At 29.8% G+C, this 21,609-nt stretch overlaps 2 protein-coding genes across 2 annotated transcripts in view; both read left to right on the forward strand.

Annotated features, from left to right (window-relative positions):
- Nucleotides 1-202: 202 nt before the first annotated feature.
- LOC113378068 (mitochondrial carrier homolog 2-like) lies at nt 203-3,976 on the forward strand. Its single transcript, XM_026618578.1, has 5 exons — nt 203-380; nt 1,139-1,270; nt 2,089-2,275; nt 2,367-2,434; nt 3,533-3,976. The coding sequence occupies exons 1-5, from the start codon at nt 223-225 to the stop codon at nt 3,726-3,728; spliced, it is 741 nt and encodes a 246-aa protein (XP_026474363.1). The 5' UTR covers nt 203-222; the 3' UTR covers nt 3,729-3,976.
- A 5,949-nt stretch (nt 3,977-9,925) lies between these two features.
- Nucleotides 9,926-21,609, forward strand: part of LOC113377579 (NPC intracellular cholesterol transporter 1 homolog 1b-like) — a 31,327-nt gene continuing 19,643 nt past the window's right edge. Inside the window, 4 exon segments of the mRNA XM_026617943.1 lie at nt 9,926-10,085; nt 12,368-12,562; nt 20,336-20,530; nt 20,642-20,792. Coding sequence (XP_026473728.1) covers nt 10,073-10,085; nt 12,368-12,562; nt 20,336-20,530; nt 20,642-20,792 — 554 coding nt within the window. The 5' untranslated portion in view covers nt 9,926-10,072.

Genomic DNA, 21,609 nt, shown 5'->3' on the forward strand with positions numbered 1-21,609 from the left:
TCTACACTAGAATCCCTAATTAATTTATTGCTTGTGTTATAATTTTTTTTGTTACTTAACTACAGGATACAAACAATTATTAACAATTATTATTATTATTGTGTAACAATTATTTTAAAATTTAAATAATAATAATATAACACTTATATAATTCTTAATGTACTAACAAAAATATCTTTTATAATTACTTTTTTATATATTTCAGTGGGTTACATTAGAAGAATGGATGGCATTACAGGTTGCTATCGAGGCCTTACACCTAAACTCCTGGGTAACATAGCGAGTGTCTTAGGTAGTGAAAAAATAGCTGAACAGTTAGGTTTGGGTGTACCTCCTGAAAAAGAAGATGTAAATGATGATGAACTCACAGATATTGAAAGGTAAATTTATAAAGGATTATACAAAAACTGGCCTTTTAGGAAAACGGTTGTTGAATAGTAATTATTCCAGAATACCAGTTTCAAATTTTCATAAAAAAATGTTCTTAATTGAATACTCTGTAATTTGAATAAAAAAAAAATTAACAGAAAATTTATTGTGATTAAAAGAGCAGTTTTGAATGAAATTTATTGTTCATATTTATTGATAGTAAATTTTTTTTGTATAATTCAGTAGAACAAAGAAATAACAGTTCACCAGGATTGAATAACTTTAAAAACAATTATTTGTTGATCATGCATAATTTTCACAAAAAATTGTAAGTACAATTTTGTTAGTGAAATAAGTTATTCAGTAAAAGGATCAAATAAATATAAACATTATATATCATAATCTTATAACAATCATATTATTTCTTTTAGCTTATTAAAAACAAGTAAACATAAATATATATATATAATGTAAATTATTATCAAAGTCCAAAGAATAAATAAAGTTTGCGCCTATACGCTTATCAAAATCAATTTTAGTTTCAAATACAATTAAGCAAAGCACTAAGTATTTACTATTTGGGTCAATTTAATGCAAATTTAAACATTCTATTTATTTGTTTTTCTATTTTGTTGTTTATCGAAACTTGATTTCAGAAATCAGAAGTCTAATGTTACATTTAGTACTTCAAGTCCATTTTTAAAATTGGCAAAATCATCTAGTATTTACATTATTGCTAATTATATTTACTAATTATTGTATTTTTTAGGAGGAAGAGATTTGAAAAGGCATTGTCAAGAGACATGATTCTTCACATAAGCGGTACAATAATTAGTCACCCCTTCCAAGTAATCACTGTTAGAATGATGGCTCAATTTATTGGTCATGAAACCAAATATTGGTAAGTAAATGATATACAGGTAACCCCCGTATAACACTGGAGTAATCCTTGTTAGACAAAGGAGTAGTGTAGAAAGAGGGCATAGATTTAAAAATGCTAGTATATATTTATAATAAAGATAAAAGTATATTCATTAATTTTTGTAGTTGATATGTACTAAGTGAATTAACCTGATCTGGCAAGATTTCCTCATCGTCTGAGAATTTTTCTATACTAGCATAATTTCGATTCCCTTATTTTTGCAATATGAATTGTTATTTTTTAATGCTCGCTTTTGATGAAAAGATTTTTATAAGTTCTTTATATGATACTAAGCACTAATGTTTTCTTTTAAATTTTGGGCTCATTTCATTTAAAGAATCTTTTTTTGAGGAATATGACTAATGTTTGGGAAAGCCTTGGCTTTTTTAAAGAAAGATCTTTACACATTTCTACATGATTCTAGATGTGAGTTCTCTTTAAATTTTAAATTACTTCATCTAAAGAACCTATATTTGAGAAATATCAATAACTGTTTGGGTAAACCTAGGCTTTTTTCCAATAGAATGTCCAGGCTCAAATGAAAAATGGCAAATGAGATATCTTTTGCATTAAGTTTATGAGCAGTTGTTTTGTGACTTCACCAACTTTACATTAGATAAAGTTTGCTTTATATTTTATTAGAATTTTGCTCATTTCCTAACCTTGTTAGAGTGGATCCATGCTATAGAAATACGTCACGTCCATGTTATAAGGGGGTCACCTATAATTTCAAATTTTGAATTCATATCCACATTTGAATAAATATTTATTTATTTCTATTTTTATTACTACTTCAGTTCAATTTTGGGATCAATTGCAACTATTTACCAAGAAGAAGGTATTGGAGGATTTTTCAATGGTTTGTTCCCAAGATTGTTAGGTGATATTGCTTGTCTTCTGTTTGCGAGTGCTGTTACATTTATCATTAACAAACATTTAGTACAGGATAAGGAAACTCGCAGCTATGTTGGAGCTATTGCTACAGTAAGATATATTTTAATGCTCTAAATTAGCTAATAATTTTAAAGTAGTTTGTAAAGTTTATTTATTTAATGCTTATATTTATATATTTCAGTTTGTAACAAGCACAATTATGTACCCATTCCAAGTTGTGTCAAATTGTATGACTCTTCATGGATCAAGGTAAGTACAGTTGTCTTTCAACATACTTATTTATATCTTTGTTAGGCTAGGGCAGTCCAGTTGGACTTATAGCAATTATACTGTGCAAACCAAACCAACTACATCAAAACAAATAACACATATCAAACAAGTAACAATCTGACTATGTTTAGTAAAATTACCAGCAAATTTATCTTCGTAGAAGTATGGCTTTTGCTATTTTTCTAAAATGTGTTTTCTGGTCATTATACCACATGAGACCCTTGTTAATGGGGTAAAAGCCAGGGGGTAAAAAGGTCCACTATTTTATTTCATTTTATAGAGGTTTTCTATATAGGTAGCTTCATTATTTAATGAATGTAATGCAGTTTAATTATTAGGTTGATCAACAAAATTAAAAAGCATAATCTAAATATGTATTTTTAATAGCAATAAGCAGAAGTATTTATAATCTCTTAATACTATTATGAATCTTGATTTAGTAGGCATTTCTTTTCAATTGATTATAATTGGACTCATTGTTTCTTGAAATCAAACGTGAATGCAAATGCTGCAAATGATAAATACGACTTTTATCATATTTGAAAAACATATTTTATGGGCACATTTTTTTTTTACAAAGATCACACTTTATATAACTTTTGTATGGAACTTTTTTAACTTATTTTACATTTTTATTCACTATTTTCTTAATAAATAAGAATAAATGACCACCTAAATTTTTACACTTTGCTAGTGTAAAGGTTTAGGTAGTCTGTTTTAATCGAGCCACATGTAAGATATTCTAGAGATTCTATAAATAAAACTGGTGAATCTTACTTAAAAATAACAATGCACTTTATGAAACAATTAAATGAAGTACACCTAAAAATTATATTCAGGTATTGTAAACTAAACAACAGTGCTCAAAACCAAAATGACTATTTTGTTAATTTTTTAGACGTCGCCCGATTTAAGGCGATGGCTGGTTCCACATGTTTTACCTTCTACTTTAAAATAGTATTCTTAAAAAATACTATATTTTACTTGTGGTGGTGTTCCTTTTTGCCTGCTACCCTATTACAAATTAAATTAAAACCAGAAATGAAAGTCCTTTATCCATCTAAACTTATCTTTTAGATTGGCTGCAAGTAAACCACCTCATATGCCTACTTTCAACAATTGGCAAGAATGCTGGGCTCACTTGAAACAACGTGGGGAGCTCAAACGTGGCTCATCTTTACTGTGGCGTTTCTATCGGCCCCCGAGTTACGATGTAGGCGCACTGCCGCCAGCGCCTTCTCCTGAATTTAGGAAACCTGGTTACAGGCACTAAACAAACGTGGCCAAAAGATAAATAAGACTTTTTAAGAACCGAGTCTTCTATATAATTCCACCGTTCAGTTCGTAGTATCGTGAATAGTTTAATGGCAAAAATGGTACTGACAAGACACAAACTTAAGCATTCACATTATAGGGTTATGATTTTTTTTTTGTTACCTCAGTTATTATATTATTTATTCAATGTTTTTATTTAAATCAATAGGAATAATTTGTGTGCACAACTCGAGATCAATTCTATAAAAACTGCCAAAAATTTAAAGTAGACGCTTCTACAAGCATTTATCTTCATTTGTTATTGTTTTAAAATGTTCTTTTTGATGTATGTCGTTATTTTTCTTCGTATTGTCTGTAGAATTTATTTTTAATTGTTATAGTTATGAAATATAAAAATTTGTTGTAATAAAGATGTCCATCTATTTTACATGTTGTTTTGATTGTCAGTTACCTAATTTAACAAACAATTATTTAATAAGAGATAAAATATAAGAGAAAATGTTTTTAAAATACACCGGGCAATCAGGCCACTCATTTCATAAAGTTATAAAATCATAAAATTATAAAATTATAACTGCTTAATAATACTTGCTTGCGCGCAGCATTTTTTTTTTTAAAGTATTTTAGTATTTTAAAGTTTTTGAGCATTTTATTTGAGCACACAAATAATAAATTTTCGGATTATTTATTTCTGGTTAATTATTATCTTATCTGCAATGTAAACGCCTTTTCTGAAATTTCTGAGAGTACGGAAACAAAATGTTTGGTAATATTTTCAAATGTATGAACCAGAGATACTCGTAAGCTATATACAGCAATGACTTTGCTATATGGTTTACTAGATGAATATTCAGAATATTATATATTTAAAAGAACCTTACATTTCCAATATATTTTCTTATTATTATATATATATATATATATATATATATATATATATACTAGCTGGCTCAGCAAACGTTTAGCCATAAGAAATATTTCTAGAAAATTTTTAGTAGAAAAATAACTGATGCAGAAGTATGTGTTTAGTGAATTGAGTGTTTTTTCAAAAACTCCGGAACATTTTCAGTTTATTCTCAAAAACAGTTTTATCTTTAGATTTTGATTTTGACACTAAATTCCCTCATTCATTTTTTTTTTGAATTGCTGCTTCTGCAAGATATTCATAACTATGTACATACTTCTTGTGTTCATCGGTATAGGATAATTCTGTAAATCAGTGATTATATGAGAATTGATCAATAATTCAATGCATCTAGTTTTATCGGTGATAACCATTTCGTCGCCAATATCTAGAAATTGTTTTGAAAATGTTGCAGCGGTAGAGCGCGGATACATTTAAGTAATCATTCATTTAATTTTTTTTATTTTATTCCATCTTTCTCGGACATGGAATGTCTCCTTCTTCAGGAACTATTGATAACAAATGAAAAAATATATTATTATAATTAATTCTTGTGCATGATAATTAAAATCTTATAATTTCTTCCATTTTTCTTTTTAAATAACATTCTGGTGATATGGGATGTCTCCTTCTTCAGGAACTCTTGATAACAAATAAAAAGATATTATAATTAATTTTCTGCATGATAACTAAAATCTTATAATTTCTGCCATTTTTTTCTTTAAATAACATTTTGGTGATATGGGATGTCTCCTTCTTCAGGAACCCTTGATAACAAAAAAAAATACTATTATTATTAGTTTTTGTGCATGATAATTAAAATCTTATAATTTCTGTATTTATCTCTTTGAACAGTGCAAGGATTTCTGTAATGCTTATTTTCATCTCTGTTGAACATCTTTTTGCAGCAGAGTAATCTGACAAACCTATTCATGATGGTGCACTTCCCATTGTCTCTAAGTAATTTGCAAACATATTTGCAGTTGTTTGAAAATATGTGTGCAATTTCCTTTTGAAAGTTCCTGCAAGTTGATAACTCAACAGAGATGAAAAAAGCGTTGCAGAAATTCCTTGCACAGGTCATTTAAGAGAGATAAAGACCATGAAAAGACAAATATTGTAAGATTTTTATCATGCAGAAAAATTACTAGGTTTTCTATTTTATTTTAATTTTTTTTTTTTTTTATTCTTTATTTTTTGCAGTTTTTGACCCCCAATTTGGACTTTATATTTGTGTTAAGCGATAAAAAAATACACTAAGAAACTTAATACGCACACCCAGCACAGACCTCTTTTAATTGTGGAAATCTTGAAATATTCTGTATAATAGGTACATGGGTGGCTTGCTGGCTCTTACAGCAGTGTTACTTCTGCAGCAAAAACCGCCGAACATAATATACGTAGTAGAAGGTATGTTGGAATAACTATTTTATACTAAAAACTTGTGAGGCATTTTGGGACTAATTGTATTATTCAAGAAAACATCTTTAGAATTCAGTACTTATTTCCCGATATAGCAAACGTTAAAGAAAATAACAATTCGTTTACTCCTTTTATACCCCAAACTATTATTTGATATTATACTAACCCTTTCCCGCTCGGCACACCAACTCGGAAGTTATCTACCAGCAACTTGGCGCCACATTCTTACGAAAACATACCTGCTGTGTGAACTTGATATTATTACTGTGCATTGTATGCAATTTTGTTTATAGGAATTTATATTGTGGACATTAAAGAACATGCATTTACAATAATTAATAATTATTTTTTGCCCCATGTCGAAGTAAAAATCGATCTCGTGAATAATGGACGCCCCCTAATAAACATACTAAATTGAAGCAAAGTAAATATTTCATGAATTAATGCAACAAAAAAAAAAATACATTATAATTGATTTATTGATGGAAAAAACTTGATAATATAAATAAAATTATATTTTATAATTGTGGGCCGCAGAAAAATATTTAAAGAGTCGCATGTTGCTCATCCTTGATCCATCCTTAAATGATGTTTTGATATGAACCGAGACATTGTGTATACAAACTGCCATGTCCTCTTTTATTCATTCAACAACTTAAGACAATCTTATCACTAAAACAGGTGTCCAAATCACTTAGATGACAATTGATTCTAAGCATCTTTATCGGTCGAAAACACCACCTGTGTGTTGTAAAATTAAAAAACACTAAATCAATAATACGAAAAAATACTTGGTATTTTTATAATCCTTGGTGGCATGATATGCGCCCGAGTGAAATACTAGATTTACTTTGTCCCCTGAGAGGAGACAGCCGAATGATATGATGGACTTACTTTGTCCCCTCAAATGGGACAGTCAAGGATGGTAAAAATCTCAATTTTTATTGATAAATTCGATTATTTACAATTTTTTTATATTTTATAATTACCGCCTTTATTTTTACCAACCCAAATCCACAAAATATATTTTGCAATAGCGCGATCGCTTAAAAAAATGTTCAAAATTAAAAAAAAAAAAAATACAAAAAATCTTTTTTTTTCAAAAATTTTAAATTTGTCAAAAATCAAATTTTTTCAAAGTTTTTTTTTTAAATTTAGTGTTCGGTATGGGAGTTCCCGCAATTTGCCTTAAGGCACGACGCCATACACCACTAGTTTCTTTTATTATGTGCACCTATATTCCATGTGGAACATCATCATTCCATATGGTACTACTAAAATTCTATTGACCATAATAATTATGGAAAACTTTTCAATTAATTTAAACCCGAATTTCTTAACATTTTTGAGATACGTGAAATGCGTATCATGAAAAAGCGCGATTGATAATTTCGTTAGAAAAGAAATTTTTTAAATTGACAATACCTACTCAATGAATGATTATAGATTATTGTAATCTATAGATTGCTTCATTAACTAATCAATAGATCGATACAAAAATTTGAAGTAGACATTTTAAAACATATGCTGTTGTTGCTGAAGTGGAATCTGTCGGAAAATATTAAATCGTATTTTGGAATTTGCCTTGCTGGTTCAACGGAATTTAGAGATAACAAATCATATATGATTAGGAGAATTTTACTATTATCGATCATATACTATAAATACACAATTGCAAAACATATGGACATGGAATTTCTAGTACTGCAGGGTGCAGGCATTTTGTAATTTTAAAATAGTATATGTTAAATTGATTACAAATTATGTTAAGTCCGCGGTTTCCAATCTGTGGGACGCGCTTCTTCGGGGGGGCGAACAACTGTTTACAAAATACTATTTTCGAAAATATATAAAAAATGTCGAAATAATATCAAACTAGTGGTGTGCGGCATGATATGTAGAGTCGAATTGCTGGAACTTCCCGTACCATAATTAAATATTCGAAGAATAAAATTTAGTTAAAAAAATATTTTCTTGAAATTAAAAAAAAAAATGAAACAATTTTTTCTGCCCATCCGCGTTTTTTTAATCATTCAAATCAAATACTCCGTACTCTCAAAATTTTGTTTTCTTTGTTTTGTATCTCTAAACGGCTGGACTTGCCTTTGCCAAAAACTAATCACCACATCTTCCTATCAATAGGAATCGAATATTTTTTGAAACATTCAAATCGGTTGATCCGTGCGCCGGAAACGTGGACGAAAAATTGTATTTATACATACATAACACAAACACACCTATTTAGGTATGCCAAAATGTTCAGAAACCTTCACAACGTGTAGAAATGCAAACATTTTCAATTTCGATTTTTGCACGATTACAATAACTTATTCTACGGGAAGTTTATTCTACGGGAAGTTAAAAATTAATTAATAAATAATAATCTGTTATGTATATTTTTACATACTTAATAAATAAAATAATAATGGATAGTATTGCCTTAAGGCATCAGGTCAGTAAGCTGAGTTAAAAACCAACTTGATTCAGGGAAGAATGGTGTGAGATTTTCCCTTGTCCTTTCATACCGCAGTGCCTCAAATAGGCTTATTATCAATTGGAAACATATTTTTGATCTAGATTTTCAAGTGAAAATGGACATCGCTGCTGCTCGATGTCAGGTTGTGTAGAGCAGGATTTCGATTTTTTTTTTGAATATTTTGAACTTTATTTGAAAACAATTGCGCTGCATAGCTTTTAGAGTCATACAAAGCGCGTGAGCGCCGCGTAGTCGTCTAACGTGTAAACATTGGTACGGAACCCATATAAATGTACACACAATTTGTATTTATTATTATAACCTTTATAAAATATTGGATAATGCAATGCACGTATGTTTAATGTTCATTTTTGACCGCCAAATGGCATTATTTTACATTTTGTATTGATTTCCGGAAACGCTAGACCTGCCTTCCTAAAATTTAACCAGTTTTTCATTTTTTGAATTATTCAAATCGGACGCTACGTTCTCCCAAAAACTGAAATACCATTTTGGCACTTTTTGCCTGGTATCTTCGAAACGGCTGGACCTGCCTTTACCAAAAACTAATCAGCATGTCTCTTTATCAATAGGAATCGAATGCTTTTTGAACCATTCAAATCGATTGATCCGTATTCTCGAAATCGTCGACGAAAATTTGTATCCGCACACACACACAAACATCCCACGTCATCGACTTGCCTTCGAGCAGACAACCATTTACTTTTATTTTTATTTCAGTCGATAATGTGAACGAAATGGCTGAACCTGCTTTTGCCAACTAATCAGCAGGTCTCCCCATTAATACAAATCAATTGTTTTCTGAATTATTCAAATTGGTTGATCCGTGTTCCTCGAATTCGTCGACAAAAATTTGTATCCGCACACATACACACACACACATATATACATCCATTTTTCTAAGGTATGCCAGAATGTTCAGAAACCTCTGAAACGTAGATATATAAAAATTTCCATTTTCGATTTTTTTGCGATTACTATAACTTACCCTACGGGAAGTTAATAAAATACTGCAGAAATACTAACTTGAGTTTAATTTAAATTTTAAGGGATTACAACAAAATCTTTAAACATAGTTGCAAAAATAAATCCATTCGTCTATTACAAAACCAGATAACATAATTCGTCACATAAATCTTCAACACACGCGCGCATATCATGTCACAAACACAAAGGATTATGAAAATATCAAGTATTTTGTTTCGATATTGATTGAGTATTTTTAATTTTACAACACACAGGTGTTGCTTTCGATTGATAAAGATGCTTAGAGTCATTGTCATCTTCAATGATAGTGATTTGGACACCTGTTTTGGTGATAAGATTGTCCTAAGTTGTTCAATTGATGAATGGGTTTTTTAGCCATTGCAATAGAAGCCGTCGAGGCGAACGGCGAAATGAAATTTTTGGGTGATTAGTTTGTGATATTTTTTTATAAGTTTTGTGTTTGATAGAAAAAATTAGTGTGTTGGATAAGTTATTGTTAATTGATTATTTAATTTGAAGAAAGAATTCAAAAATGAAGTTAATAGGTGAGTGAGAATTTGGATACCGCCAAATTATGTATGATGACGGTTTTTGCGAAACCTCTGCTGAGGATCGGACTTTTGGACGATTAGGATTTTAATTTGTGATGTTTGGATATGTTTTTTAATTATGTTTATGAATTACGTTGTGATAAATTATATAAATATTTATTACCAAGTTTGAACGATTCAACAAATTGCATATATAAAAAAATACAGTATCAGTTTTACAGTACCTTAAACATGTTTGCTTCAGTTGGTTATTTTTTACTTGATCACAGACATACTGGATTTTTATTCATAGCTAAAGTTGCAAATATAATGTATCTGCCTTGTAGTATGTGAAAATAATTTGTCTTATTATGTATAAATAATAATTTATTGAAAATTGCAGAAACTTTTCATTATAGGAGTACGGTTGTGCGTTTTGTCACTTTTTTTATCAGCAATAATTTTGTAAATTTTCCAGTTAGCTGGGAGAAAAGTAAATTAAATAGTAATTAGAGCAGTGGGAACACTGAAATGCTGCTCTTAAATATGATGGAATAGTCATAAAATGAAATTATTAAATGGTAATTTGAGCACTGAAATGCTGTCCTCAAATACGATGGATTAGTTATAAAATCAATTCATACAAGATGAGGACGATTGTCACAATAGTCCATACTCTCAGGACGGTTGCAATCATTTTCCTTCTTATAATTAATTAGCTTAGTTTTATTATATTTTTTTTCTTTAAAATCGGTCAAAAATGTTAACTAGTAAATTACCTTGGCTAATCAGGCAAAAATTTACAGTGACTATGTATCAATATACTGAGATTTAATCAAAATCATCATTCAATGGTGACAAAAGTGACTATCACTTGCACATTTTACATGGAACCACAGAAACCGCATGTTGCTTGGCACTTTATCTATTTTACACCACCCCTACTTTCAGAATATGGGCAGCCACAAACCAGACGAATCGTTCTTTCATCATTTACCTATATTTTTCGTATTTTGTCTTATTGTTAGTTCAGTTAGATTTTTCTTCACATGTTTAGTCTTTCAACATGTCACAACCGTACCCAACGCACACTTTTGAAACCAAATCATCGTTATGACTGAGCTAAATTATTTAGGCAAAATCACATTTCTGGCAAATAACTGTTAATGTTCAACTCACAGCAAAATAACAATTGCTGTCACATCAATTATTTACCCATATTGTTAAGTTTATGCAACTTACATTAAGACAAAATGCCACTTACACGTAGTTAAATAATATTTGCTATTGTTGTTGTTTATAAATGATACAAATGCAATGAAAAGTTTATATGCTTCTATTTTCAAACGCCTAGATGCCATACAAGAAAATCTGGCAAACATACGGTTGCGTTATAAGTGAAAAAACTGCAGAAAAACTAAACTTCAGTTTAATTTAGATTTAGAATCGGCCAAGCCGTTTCTTTGCAATTAGCAGAAATGTGTAAAATTTTCGTCCTTGTTTTGGCCACCATCCTGATTCAATTTTAAAAATCCAAAAACTGTTCGAAACGTATTGGTTAAGATCGCTTTGATTAGAGTTTTGTAGAGATCGGATGTGTCGTTTCTTGTAATAAATATTGAAACTTTGTGTAACGATAGATTTTTTAGAATGAAATTATATACTAAATATTACAGGCCTACAATAAGCGTTTAATTTAAAAATTTATCAAAGTTTAGAATTTTGTTGCATGTTTGGGTGATTGTAATCAAAATCTATGTCGAAGCATCTGTACGTTCTGTGGTTTTTTCGTTGGAAGCTGCTGATTGCAGTTTGCGCCCACACTTAAATAAAATAGATTTTTAGAGCATGATAAGGATGTGCGGTGACACCCAACTGCAGCCCTGCATTAAGTACGACCCTGATTTTATTGTTGATGGGCATGCATCAAAAAACCGTTTCGTTGGGTATAAAAGCCCAACGGATAGTAAAGGTCTCTTTCACCATCGACAGCCAGGAATTATATATGAATATATTGTATCTATATTAGATAGCAATAAATAATAGTAAAACCACAAAATCGTTCAATTCCCAAACGGCTTCAGATGAAATGAAATGTGCTAAACAAAATAATTTAATTTATACAATTACATATTAATATGTTTCAAAGATTTCACTTAAAATCGTTTATGTTAGAAAGCTACATCTTCATTTTCCTAATACTAATTCTTTTTCTTAAGTCAATTATTTACACATGTCTTCCCCTTCATGCAACTTGCCTTAAGGCAAAATGATACAACTATTAATTTTTATTTCAGTTTTTCTCTTCCTGACGACGGCTGCATTAGCTGCAAAATCCACCGAAAATTGCGTATGGTACGAAGAATGTACGAACGTTGGTGGCAGGGGCAAAAATTGCCCATCAAATCCTCCACATGGACCCAAACTTCTGGAAGATGCCGAAGCCTTCAAAATACTTCAGACGTACTGTCCGGAATTTATCAACGATAAAGGTAAATGATTGATGCTTAATGAACATTGAACAATTGTTTTTTATCTTTTAGATTAATAAATCAAGGTTATCAAATCGTTAAATCATTTAATATTTTTAGTATTTACCACACTTGTCTAAATTTGATCATAATTAGTTTTAATTAGTACAAACAGTAAGAAATTAGTCGATGGCGTTTAAAAGTGCATTTTTTAACTTTCTGCAGGGTAAGTTATAGTAATCGCAAAAAAATCGAAAATGAAAATTTTTGCATATCTTCACGTTTCAAAGGTTTCTGAACATTTTGGCATACATTAGAAAAAATGAATGTATGTGTCAAAAACTATTATTAGACATATGCACTTCAAATTATCAGATATTTTATGGAAATTTCAATAATACAAATTTTATTTATATTTCTATGGGTTCCGTACCAATGTTTATTCGTTAGACCGCAACGCGGCGCTTACGCGTTTCGATCATGGCCCTTACACTAAATGGACTGCTAGTCGAGCGCAAAATTAGTGTCAAAAGATAAAAGGGAATGTGACGTCACTTAGTGAACGAGCGTTGCCGACAATCGTGGAACACTCCTGAATGATTAAATGTCATATGTCATATGTCACGTGCAAATTGTTAAATTGTTGTGAAGAAAAAATTAGTCCACGTAGATTAAATGTCATATGTCATATGTCACGTCAAATTGTTAAATTGTTGTGAAGAAAAAATTAGTCCACGTAGTGGTTCTTGGAACACTCCCGAATGATTAAACGTCATATGCATAGAGTTTATAATATATAAATCGATTTTAACAGGTGGATTCGATTTTATTTACATTTATTTTACAGGGGCAATATTAATATCAAAATTCTTACAAAATTATCAAACCTCACAATTGCCATTTAAATAAAACGTATGACATTTGTTCAATAGGGGATTGTTCCACGAGTGTCGGCAACGCTCGTTCTGCAAGTTCAGTTCTCAAATCTATTCCAGTTGTTTTTCAAAAAAAAAATTTTTTTCAAACTTTAATCAAAAAATACTATGAAAAAACAATCAAATTTTCTCAAAAATTTTAGTTCTCAAATCTATTTTATTTGTTTTTCAAAGTTTTCAAGAATTGTTTTTTCTAGCTTCCTAATAAAAAAAAAATATGAAAATATATTTGTTTTACCAAGTTTTCAAAAATTATTTTTTCAAGCTTCTTAATAAAAAAAAAAATGAAAAAAATCAAATTTTCTCAACAATTCCAGTTTAACGACCTTTGATTAATAAATAGAACCAATTTGAATTTTTCTTTTTTTATAAGAGATTACAAGATAAATTGTTACAAATTTTTGCCCTGGAACCTGAGGGAATTCTTATCTAGTAATTAAAACACTAAGATGATATATTAAATATAATTTGTAAAACAATTTACACTTTGTAAAAACAGAATATCAATATATATTTTATAATATAAATTAAGCTTCTAATATCGCCCCTGGTTGCCAAGAGAGAGTGCCGGTCCAACAAGAGTTATTCTTAAGCTTTCTAGGTCTAGGATAGAGTCCTTATTTGAATCCTAGTGGTGTGAATACTAACGGAACATAGTGTATAATAAGGGGGGTTATGGTATAATATATATATATATATATATATATATATATATATATATATATATATAATAAAAAATCATATAAATGTTTTTTATAAATTTATTTGTTATCCATGCGTTTCGGCTAACATCCTAGCGCTCGTTCAGTAGAAAATACTATCAAAATTTGGTATCCTTAATTAATGAAAACATTATTGCTCCACAGATTTAGAATGTGCACTATGGTAAAATATATATGTTTTGGCATTACAACAAACCACACAAATAAACATGTTTAATATTTAATCTAAATAGTGTACTTACGGTTCTGAGTTTGGGATAGAAATCTCTATCTTTTTATCCTAAACAAAAATTTATAATTATTCAATGATAATAATAATTTAGAGTTAATAACTATTAGCAAAGCTTTTTTGAATCTCGCGTTCCACCATGATTGTATCAAATTCAAATGCTATACCAGTGGTTTCCAACCTTTTTTGCACCGCGCCGCCCTGCTCTAATAAGGAAAATTGTTGCACCTTCCTCCCCTTAATTTTTTCAACGGTTTAATCTTATAAATACTCAGATATCAGACTACAAATTAATGTGCAATATTATGTAAAAATCTGCAAAGAAACTAATTATTTTTTGTTTATTTTTTAATATCGTTTCCAAAGTGTTAGATTATGTTCGATAATAGTATACTGGAAACTGCGCGCTCCACCCTAGAACAGCCTGGCGCACCCCTAAGGGGGCGCGTCCCTCAGGTTGGAAACCGCTGTGCTATACACTACTAGTTTTATTACTACTAGAGTCAAAAAATTTGCATATCTTCACGTTTCAGAAGTTTCTAAATATTTTGGCATATATTAGATTTAATTGGATTAGATATTATGGATTAATCGATTAAAAGAGTTTCAAAAATTTCAAAATTTTCAAAAAGGTTTAAAATTTAAAAAAAAAATCTATAAATTTTCTTTATTTTCAAAAATTATTATTTTTTAAATTAAATGGGTTTCAAAATTTTCAAGAAGAATTTTTCAAAATTTCAAAAAAAAAGTTTTTCAAAAATTTAATTATTTCCAATTGATTAATTAAAAATTTTGAATATCGCCACGTATCACCAACAGGGAGGGGGAGTCCAAAAATCCTTAAAAATCGATCACGTGATTAATGGACGCCTACATGTGTGGAATTTGAGTTCAAGATATATTTTTATGTCACTTTCAATTATTAGTATGATTGTAAATATAAAACTAAATCTTTAATAATTCTACTTACGCGATAAAATTGCCGCTACAGTTACCAAACAACCCAAAAACATCCACATATCTACACGACACTGACATCGAAAATGCTCCAGATCTTTTCCCCGCCTAGACGGATATGTCCTCCCGTTTCAGTTACGCCAGAATCGCAACTGCAGGCTGGGAAATCCTGAAAAAATTCAGTTAATATGAATATATTAATTTTTTAATATATATTAACTAGCAAACCCGACAAACTCCGTTTCGCCACCAGATGTTTTCGTGAGAAAGATGAAGAAATTTTTTGTTTGTTTTATATTTGAAATGGAAAAATTTGATTTTATTGCGCAACAGTAATGAAGTTATTTCGATTACAAAAATGAAGTGTTTCATTGAAGTGCTCTCTGGTAAACCACATTTTTTGTTTTTTTGGTCTGGCGTTAACACAAACAAAGCGGATGGTTTTCCAACTCGTGAACAGGCAACGTAAAACTGCCCATGTGAAAAACGATGATTTTCTAAATAATCTATTTGAAATTTATCACGCAAACACTAAGCGATTGGCCTTGCGACTTGTTAGTTGTCATTGCGAACGCAAGGCGAACTGGAAGTTGCAATCGTTTAAAGTCAAACGAAATACCAGTCGGAATCATTGGTATGTCACCAAATCGCCAGCAATTTGATTGAATGGTGAAATTCAGTGCGTGTACATTATTATTCTTTGCGGCAAGAATTGCTCATTGACTTAACCAAGCATAATTCTGATAATTTTCACTAATGTCATTACTCGAATTTTCAATTACGGTGCGTGAAGTTCCAAGAATTTGCATTAAGGCACGATGCCATGCACCACTAATTTTCTTAGCTATAAACCTTGCGGAGCCCGAGACATTTCCAACGAATGCAAAATTGCCAGGAAGGAAAACCCGACTTATTTTTATATATATGTAGACTACTATATGTTCATGGAAATATGCATAACTTACCTAGATCTGGAGCCTTGACGAAAACAATCACTAGACAAAACGAAACACAGTGTGGAAGTATGGTCGACAGGAAAACGGCAAGGACAAAATATCACCCATGTATCTGAAGAACTAGAAAAAATATGAGGAGATATAGATAAATAATAATATATTTTTAATCTTTTCTAATATGAATTAAATATATACAAATAGGACGTAAAAATGTTTTATCATGTTAGCGTGTTAGTACAACGTCAGAAACCGTTTTCAGTTTTATATATGAAAATTTTATATTTCGTTTATTATTGATCAAAGATTGGAAAATTCCGTTTTTATCACGATATATCAATTTTTTTTAATATATATCTAATTGATAGATACAATCAGTGATAAAATTCAAGCGCCGATAATACTTTGACGTAACAAAATAAACAATTGGTAAATGTAGATAATTTATATATATTAGGGTGGTCCTTTATATGGATACATACTTCCAAAATGATAAAAAAACTAGCTGTAAGCGGAATTCTGTCTTAAGGCAATTAGAGCATCGTGCCTTAAGGCAAATTGCTGGAACTTCCCGTACTCCCCGCAGTTCAAAATTCGAGTAATTAAAAACAATCAATAGTAATCAATAAAAGTTGATCAATGATTTGAAACTTTTAATAGAATTTTGAACCATATTAAATCATTCTATCTTAAATCATTTATTTTGAAATATTTTGGAAATTCTGAACTCTTTCTCAAAGTACGATTGTACTGCTTTAACTGCATAAAGACGAAATATCAAAGTGCGTAAGCGCCGCGTCGCCGTCTAACGCGTAAACATTGGTACGGAACCCATAGGAATGTAAACAAAATTCATACTTATTGTTAAAATCTTTATAAAATATCTGATAATTTGATGTGCATATATCTAATGTTCATTTTTGACCGCCAAATGGCTCATTTTTTTACTTTTTCCTCCATATCTCCAAAGTCGTTGGACCTGCCTTTTCAAAAATTTGAATAGTTCTTCATTTAGTCAATACAAATAAAATGTTTTTTGAATTATTCAAATCGGACGCTCCGTTCTCTTAAAAACTGAGTTACCGTTTTCGGCACTTTTTGCTCCGTATCTTCGGAACGGATCAGCACGTCTCCTTATCAATACGAATCGAATGTTTTTTAAATAATTCAAATCGGTTGATCCGTGTTCCCGAAATCGTCGACGAAAATTTGTATCCGAACATACATACATACACGCACACACACACACATACATCCACTTTTTCTAAGGTATGCCAAAATGTTCAGAAGATCTATAAAAATTTTCATTTTCGATTTTTTTGCGATTACTATAACTTGCCCTACGGGAAGTTAAAAACAATTCTCTGAAAGTTTTAGTTATTAATATTAACTTTAAGATAGTCCGCACTCCAACCAAAGTTTCTTATGAGAATAACATGGATAAAATTTCATTTGCTTTTTAGAATTTTATAACTTAGCGACAAGTGAATCAAAATTTTGAGAAAAATACTGTATTTGCTTACTTTGATCATAAATAAAAAAATTTCACAAAAAATTTGATATATTTTGTGGAATAAGTATTCACTTAGAAAGCAGAATCTAGAAACTTCGGTTGGAGTGCGGATTATCTTAAAGTTAATATTAAGAGCTAAAACTTTCAGAGAATTGTTTTTTATCATTTTGGAAGCATTTGAGCTTCTGGAAGCCAGAAAATTCGAAAACATCCATATTCAAGACCATCATTAAGTTGCGTGTGTGGGGGGCGGCGTGTTATTTGTTAATTCGAATAATAATAAGTTTGTGTTGCGTCGTTTCGGGACAGATATGTTTCACCATCAGACCAGTCTGTCAAAAAACATTTATATATATATATATATATATATATATATATATATAAAATATTGTGGAAAAAATATACCTTCAATTGTATGTGGCCTCAGTGAAACCTCAGAACGAAGAACGTGAAGATAATTGGTGAAAAAATTCCTCGGAATCACTAGAGGGTCACATAAAACGCATCAAACACTTTCATAGTCAGTCGTCCACCCTCACCAGCCGTAAAGATGGTAAGGTGGTAAGGTGCATAGAAATGGGTTCTGGTGAAGGAGGTGGACCAACTAAGGAGCGTCGATGCTACCTTCGGCATCTCGCGAAGTAAAATGGGAGAATATTTACAGTGGAGAAAGCCATTTAGGAAAGTTTCGCTGGCTGCTTTGAGTTCCCAAATTCTGAAGTATTCTTTCAACAATCTGTATAGAAGAAAAGATTGTTTTTGTAACACAGTAGATAGAAAATTGTATGAGCTCTATCTTTCTATCAAAAAAGATGGAAATCTCTATCTTTCTATCCCAAACTCAGTTTCGATGTTTGTGTGTTTTGTAATGACAAAACATATATATTTTACCATTGTGCACATTTTAACTCTATTGAGCGATAGTGGTTAATAAAACAATCAAGGATACCAAATTATGACAGTATATTCCACTGATGTTGATAGGATGCTGAAATGGATTTCAAATAAATTACAAAAAAATGATTTAATATATATTAGAGCGGGTCGATTTCTATGGGTTAAAAAAGTCGCTTAGGCATATATGGTTTTTGGATACTTGGCATCAAAATAGGATACTTTGCTGAAGAAACCATACTTTTAAAATGAATTCTGATGTTCCGTGCATTGACCCAAAAATAAGGGTAATTTAAAAAAAATTTGGTTCAATTTTGACCTATTTAGAGTGCCCCAGTGGCGTCCAAATGTATGACCGACCGACCCCCGCTAACTTTGGAAGGTCGATCCGCCCATGGACATGGTTCACCCCCTGCCCCCCCCCCTGAGAAAATTTAACTCTTATTTTTGGGTCAATGCACGGGACATGAGAATTCATTTTTGAGGTATGGTTTCTTTAGCAAAGTATCTTACTTTGGTCTCTAGTATCCAAAAATCATGTGCCTAATCGACCCACCTTTATATATATATTAGGGTGGTCCTTAAAATGGTCATTTTCGAATTTCCTTGCTCCCAGAGGCTCAAATGGTTCTAAATTGATAAAAAACAATTCTCTGAAAGTTTTAGCTCTTAATATTAACGTTTAGATAGAGCGCAATTCAATCAAAGTTTTGTATGGAAATAGCATGAAGAAATTTTCAAAAATTTTAAAAATGTTTTCTATATGTAATTTAGCGAACAAATGAATTTCAAAATTTTTTCCATGCTCTTTTCATACGAAGTGCGAATTGAATTGCGCTCTATCTAAACGTTAATATTAATAGCTAAAACTTTCAGCGAATTGTATTTTATCAATTAGGAACTATTTAAGCCCATGGGAGTAAGGAAATTCGAAAATTACCATTTTAAGGACCACCCTAATATATATATATATATATATATATATATATAAAATAAGTTATTTTTATTTGATATTTAACAAATATTTGATTACCTTATCAAAATTAGAAAAAATTACAAAATTGGTTAATTATAGGTTTTAATACATTTTCAAAAAATAAGTTTTAGTTAATAATAATTATTAAAAAAAAATTATATGAAATGTGTTCAAATTCTATTAATAATCATGTTTAAACGATTTTAAAAATGGTTCAAGCTTTTCCGTCAGTTAATTGTTCATAATAGTAAATTAATTGCTTAAAAATAGCTTCAATTTTAATATTTATAAAAAAAATTATCTCACTTTTAATATTAATTAGTTTGATGATTATGAAATTTTATATTTCTTCATTTACCCAGAAGCTGAATCATGTAGCAATTTACTTTAATTTAATGTAAATACCTGACTCTAAATTTACAATGAGAAAGTAAATTTATAGTTCTAGTGAAAGCATTTTGTGTTGAACTCATCAGTAGTTAGTTTTCAATCTGCACCAATATTTTTACCATTTTTATCATTTTTACCACTTTGCTTTTGTTACCGAGCTTTTCCGAATGTAGCCTTCTCCACCTGATAAATATTGAAGAATTTAAAACAATATTTTTTTACCAGGTGAAGCTTATACTTGCTGCAGTCCTCAATTGATCAAAACTATGGGAACAAACATCGTTTTGGCTTCAGGAATTTTCAGCAGATGCAGAACCTGCATGAACAATCTGGTGAAAAGTATTTGCCAGTTTTCCTGTTCCCCAGATCAGGCCAAGTGGATGACCGGCAATAAAACTGTGAATCCTGATGACGGAAAAGGTCAGTGAATACAAATAATATTTTAAGACATATATGTAATTGAAATTTTTGCATATATTTATAGTCATTCTGGTTAGTACTTAATTACTTAATTTTACTAATTTTTTTTAGAATACTTTAAAGAAATGTCCATTCAAATCTCCGAAACGTATGTGAATGGAACTTATGATTCCTGCAAAGGAGTCGTGGTACCTTCAAGTGGAATGCTGGCCATGGACCTTGCTTGTGGAAGTTACGGAGCCTCCAGGTGTTCTCCACAAAGGTAAGATTGAAAAAAATTACGTTAAATTTTTATATCAATATCATAATTTATTCTGTCAAAGAACATTTTTTTAACATCCCGTAGGATAAGTTATAGTAATCGCAATATAATCGAAAATGAAATTTTTTTCATATCTTTAGGTTTCAGTGGTTTCTGAACATTTTGAAATATCCTACAAATTAGATTTTGTTAGATTAGATACTATGGATCAATTGATTAAATGAGTTTCAAAAATTTCAGAATTTATAAAAAGGTTCAATATTTTCAAAAATTTTAAAATTTTCAAAGTTTTTCAAAAATTTAAAAATTTTCAAAGTTTTTCAAAAATTTTAAAATTTTCAAAGTTTTTCAAAAATTTTAAAATTTTCAAAGTATTTCAAAAATTTTAAAATTTTAAAAGTTTATCAAAAATTTTAAAATTTTCAAAGTTTATCAAAAATTTTAAAATTTTCAAAGTTTTTCAAAAATTTTCAATTTTCAAAGTTTTTCAAAAATTTTCAAATTTTCAAAGTTTTTCAAAAATTTTCAAATTTTCAAAGTTTTTCAAAAATTTTCAAATTTTCAAAGTTTTTCAAAAATTTTCAAATTTTCAAAGTTTTTCAAAAATTTTCAAATTTTCAAAGTTTTTCAAAAATTTTCAAATTTTCAAAGTTTTTCAAAAATTTTAAAATTTTCAAAGTTTTTCAAAACTTTTAAAATTTTCAAAGTTTTTTAAAAATTTAAACATTTTCAAACATTTTCAAAAATTTAAAATTTTTAAAAAATATTCAAAATTTTAAATATTTTAAAAAATATTCAAAATTTTAACAGTTCCAGC

This window comes from Ctenocephalides felis, unplaced genomic scaffold, assembly GCF_003426905.1.
Source record: "Ctenocephalides felis isolate EL2017-DRISC unplaced genomic scaffold, ASM342690v1 CF-g0.4_SCAFFOLD_01886, whole genome shotgun sequence".
In the NCBI taxonomy this organism is placed as follows: domain Eukaryota; kingdom Metazoa; phylum Arthropoda; class Insecta; order Siphonaptera; family Pulicidae; genus Ctenocephalides; species Ctenocephalides felis.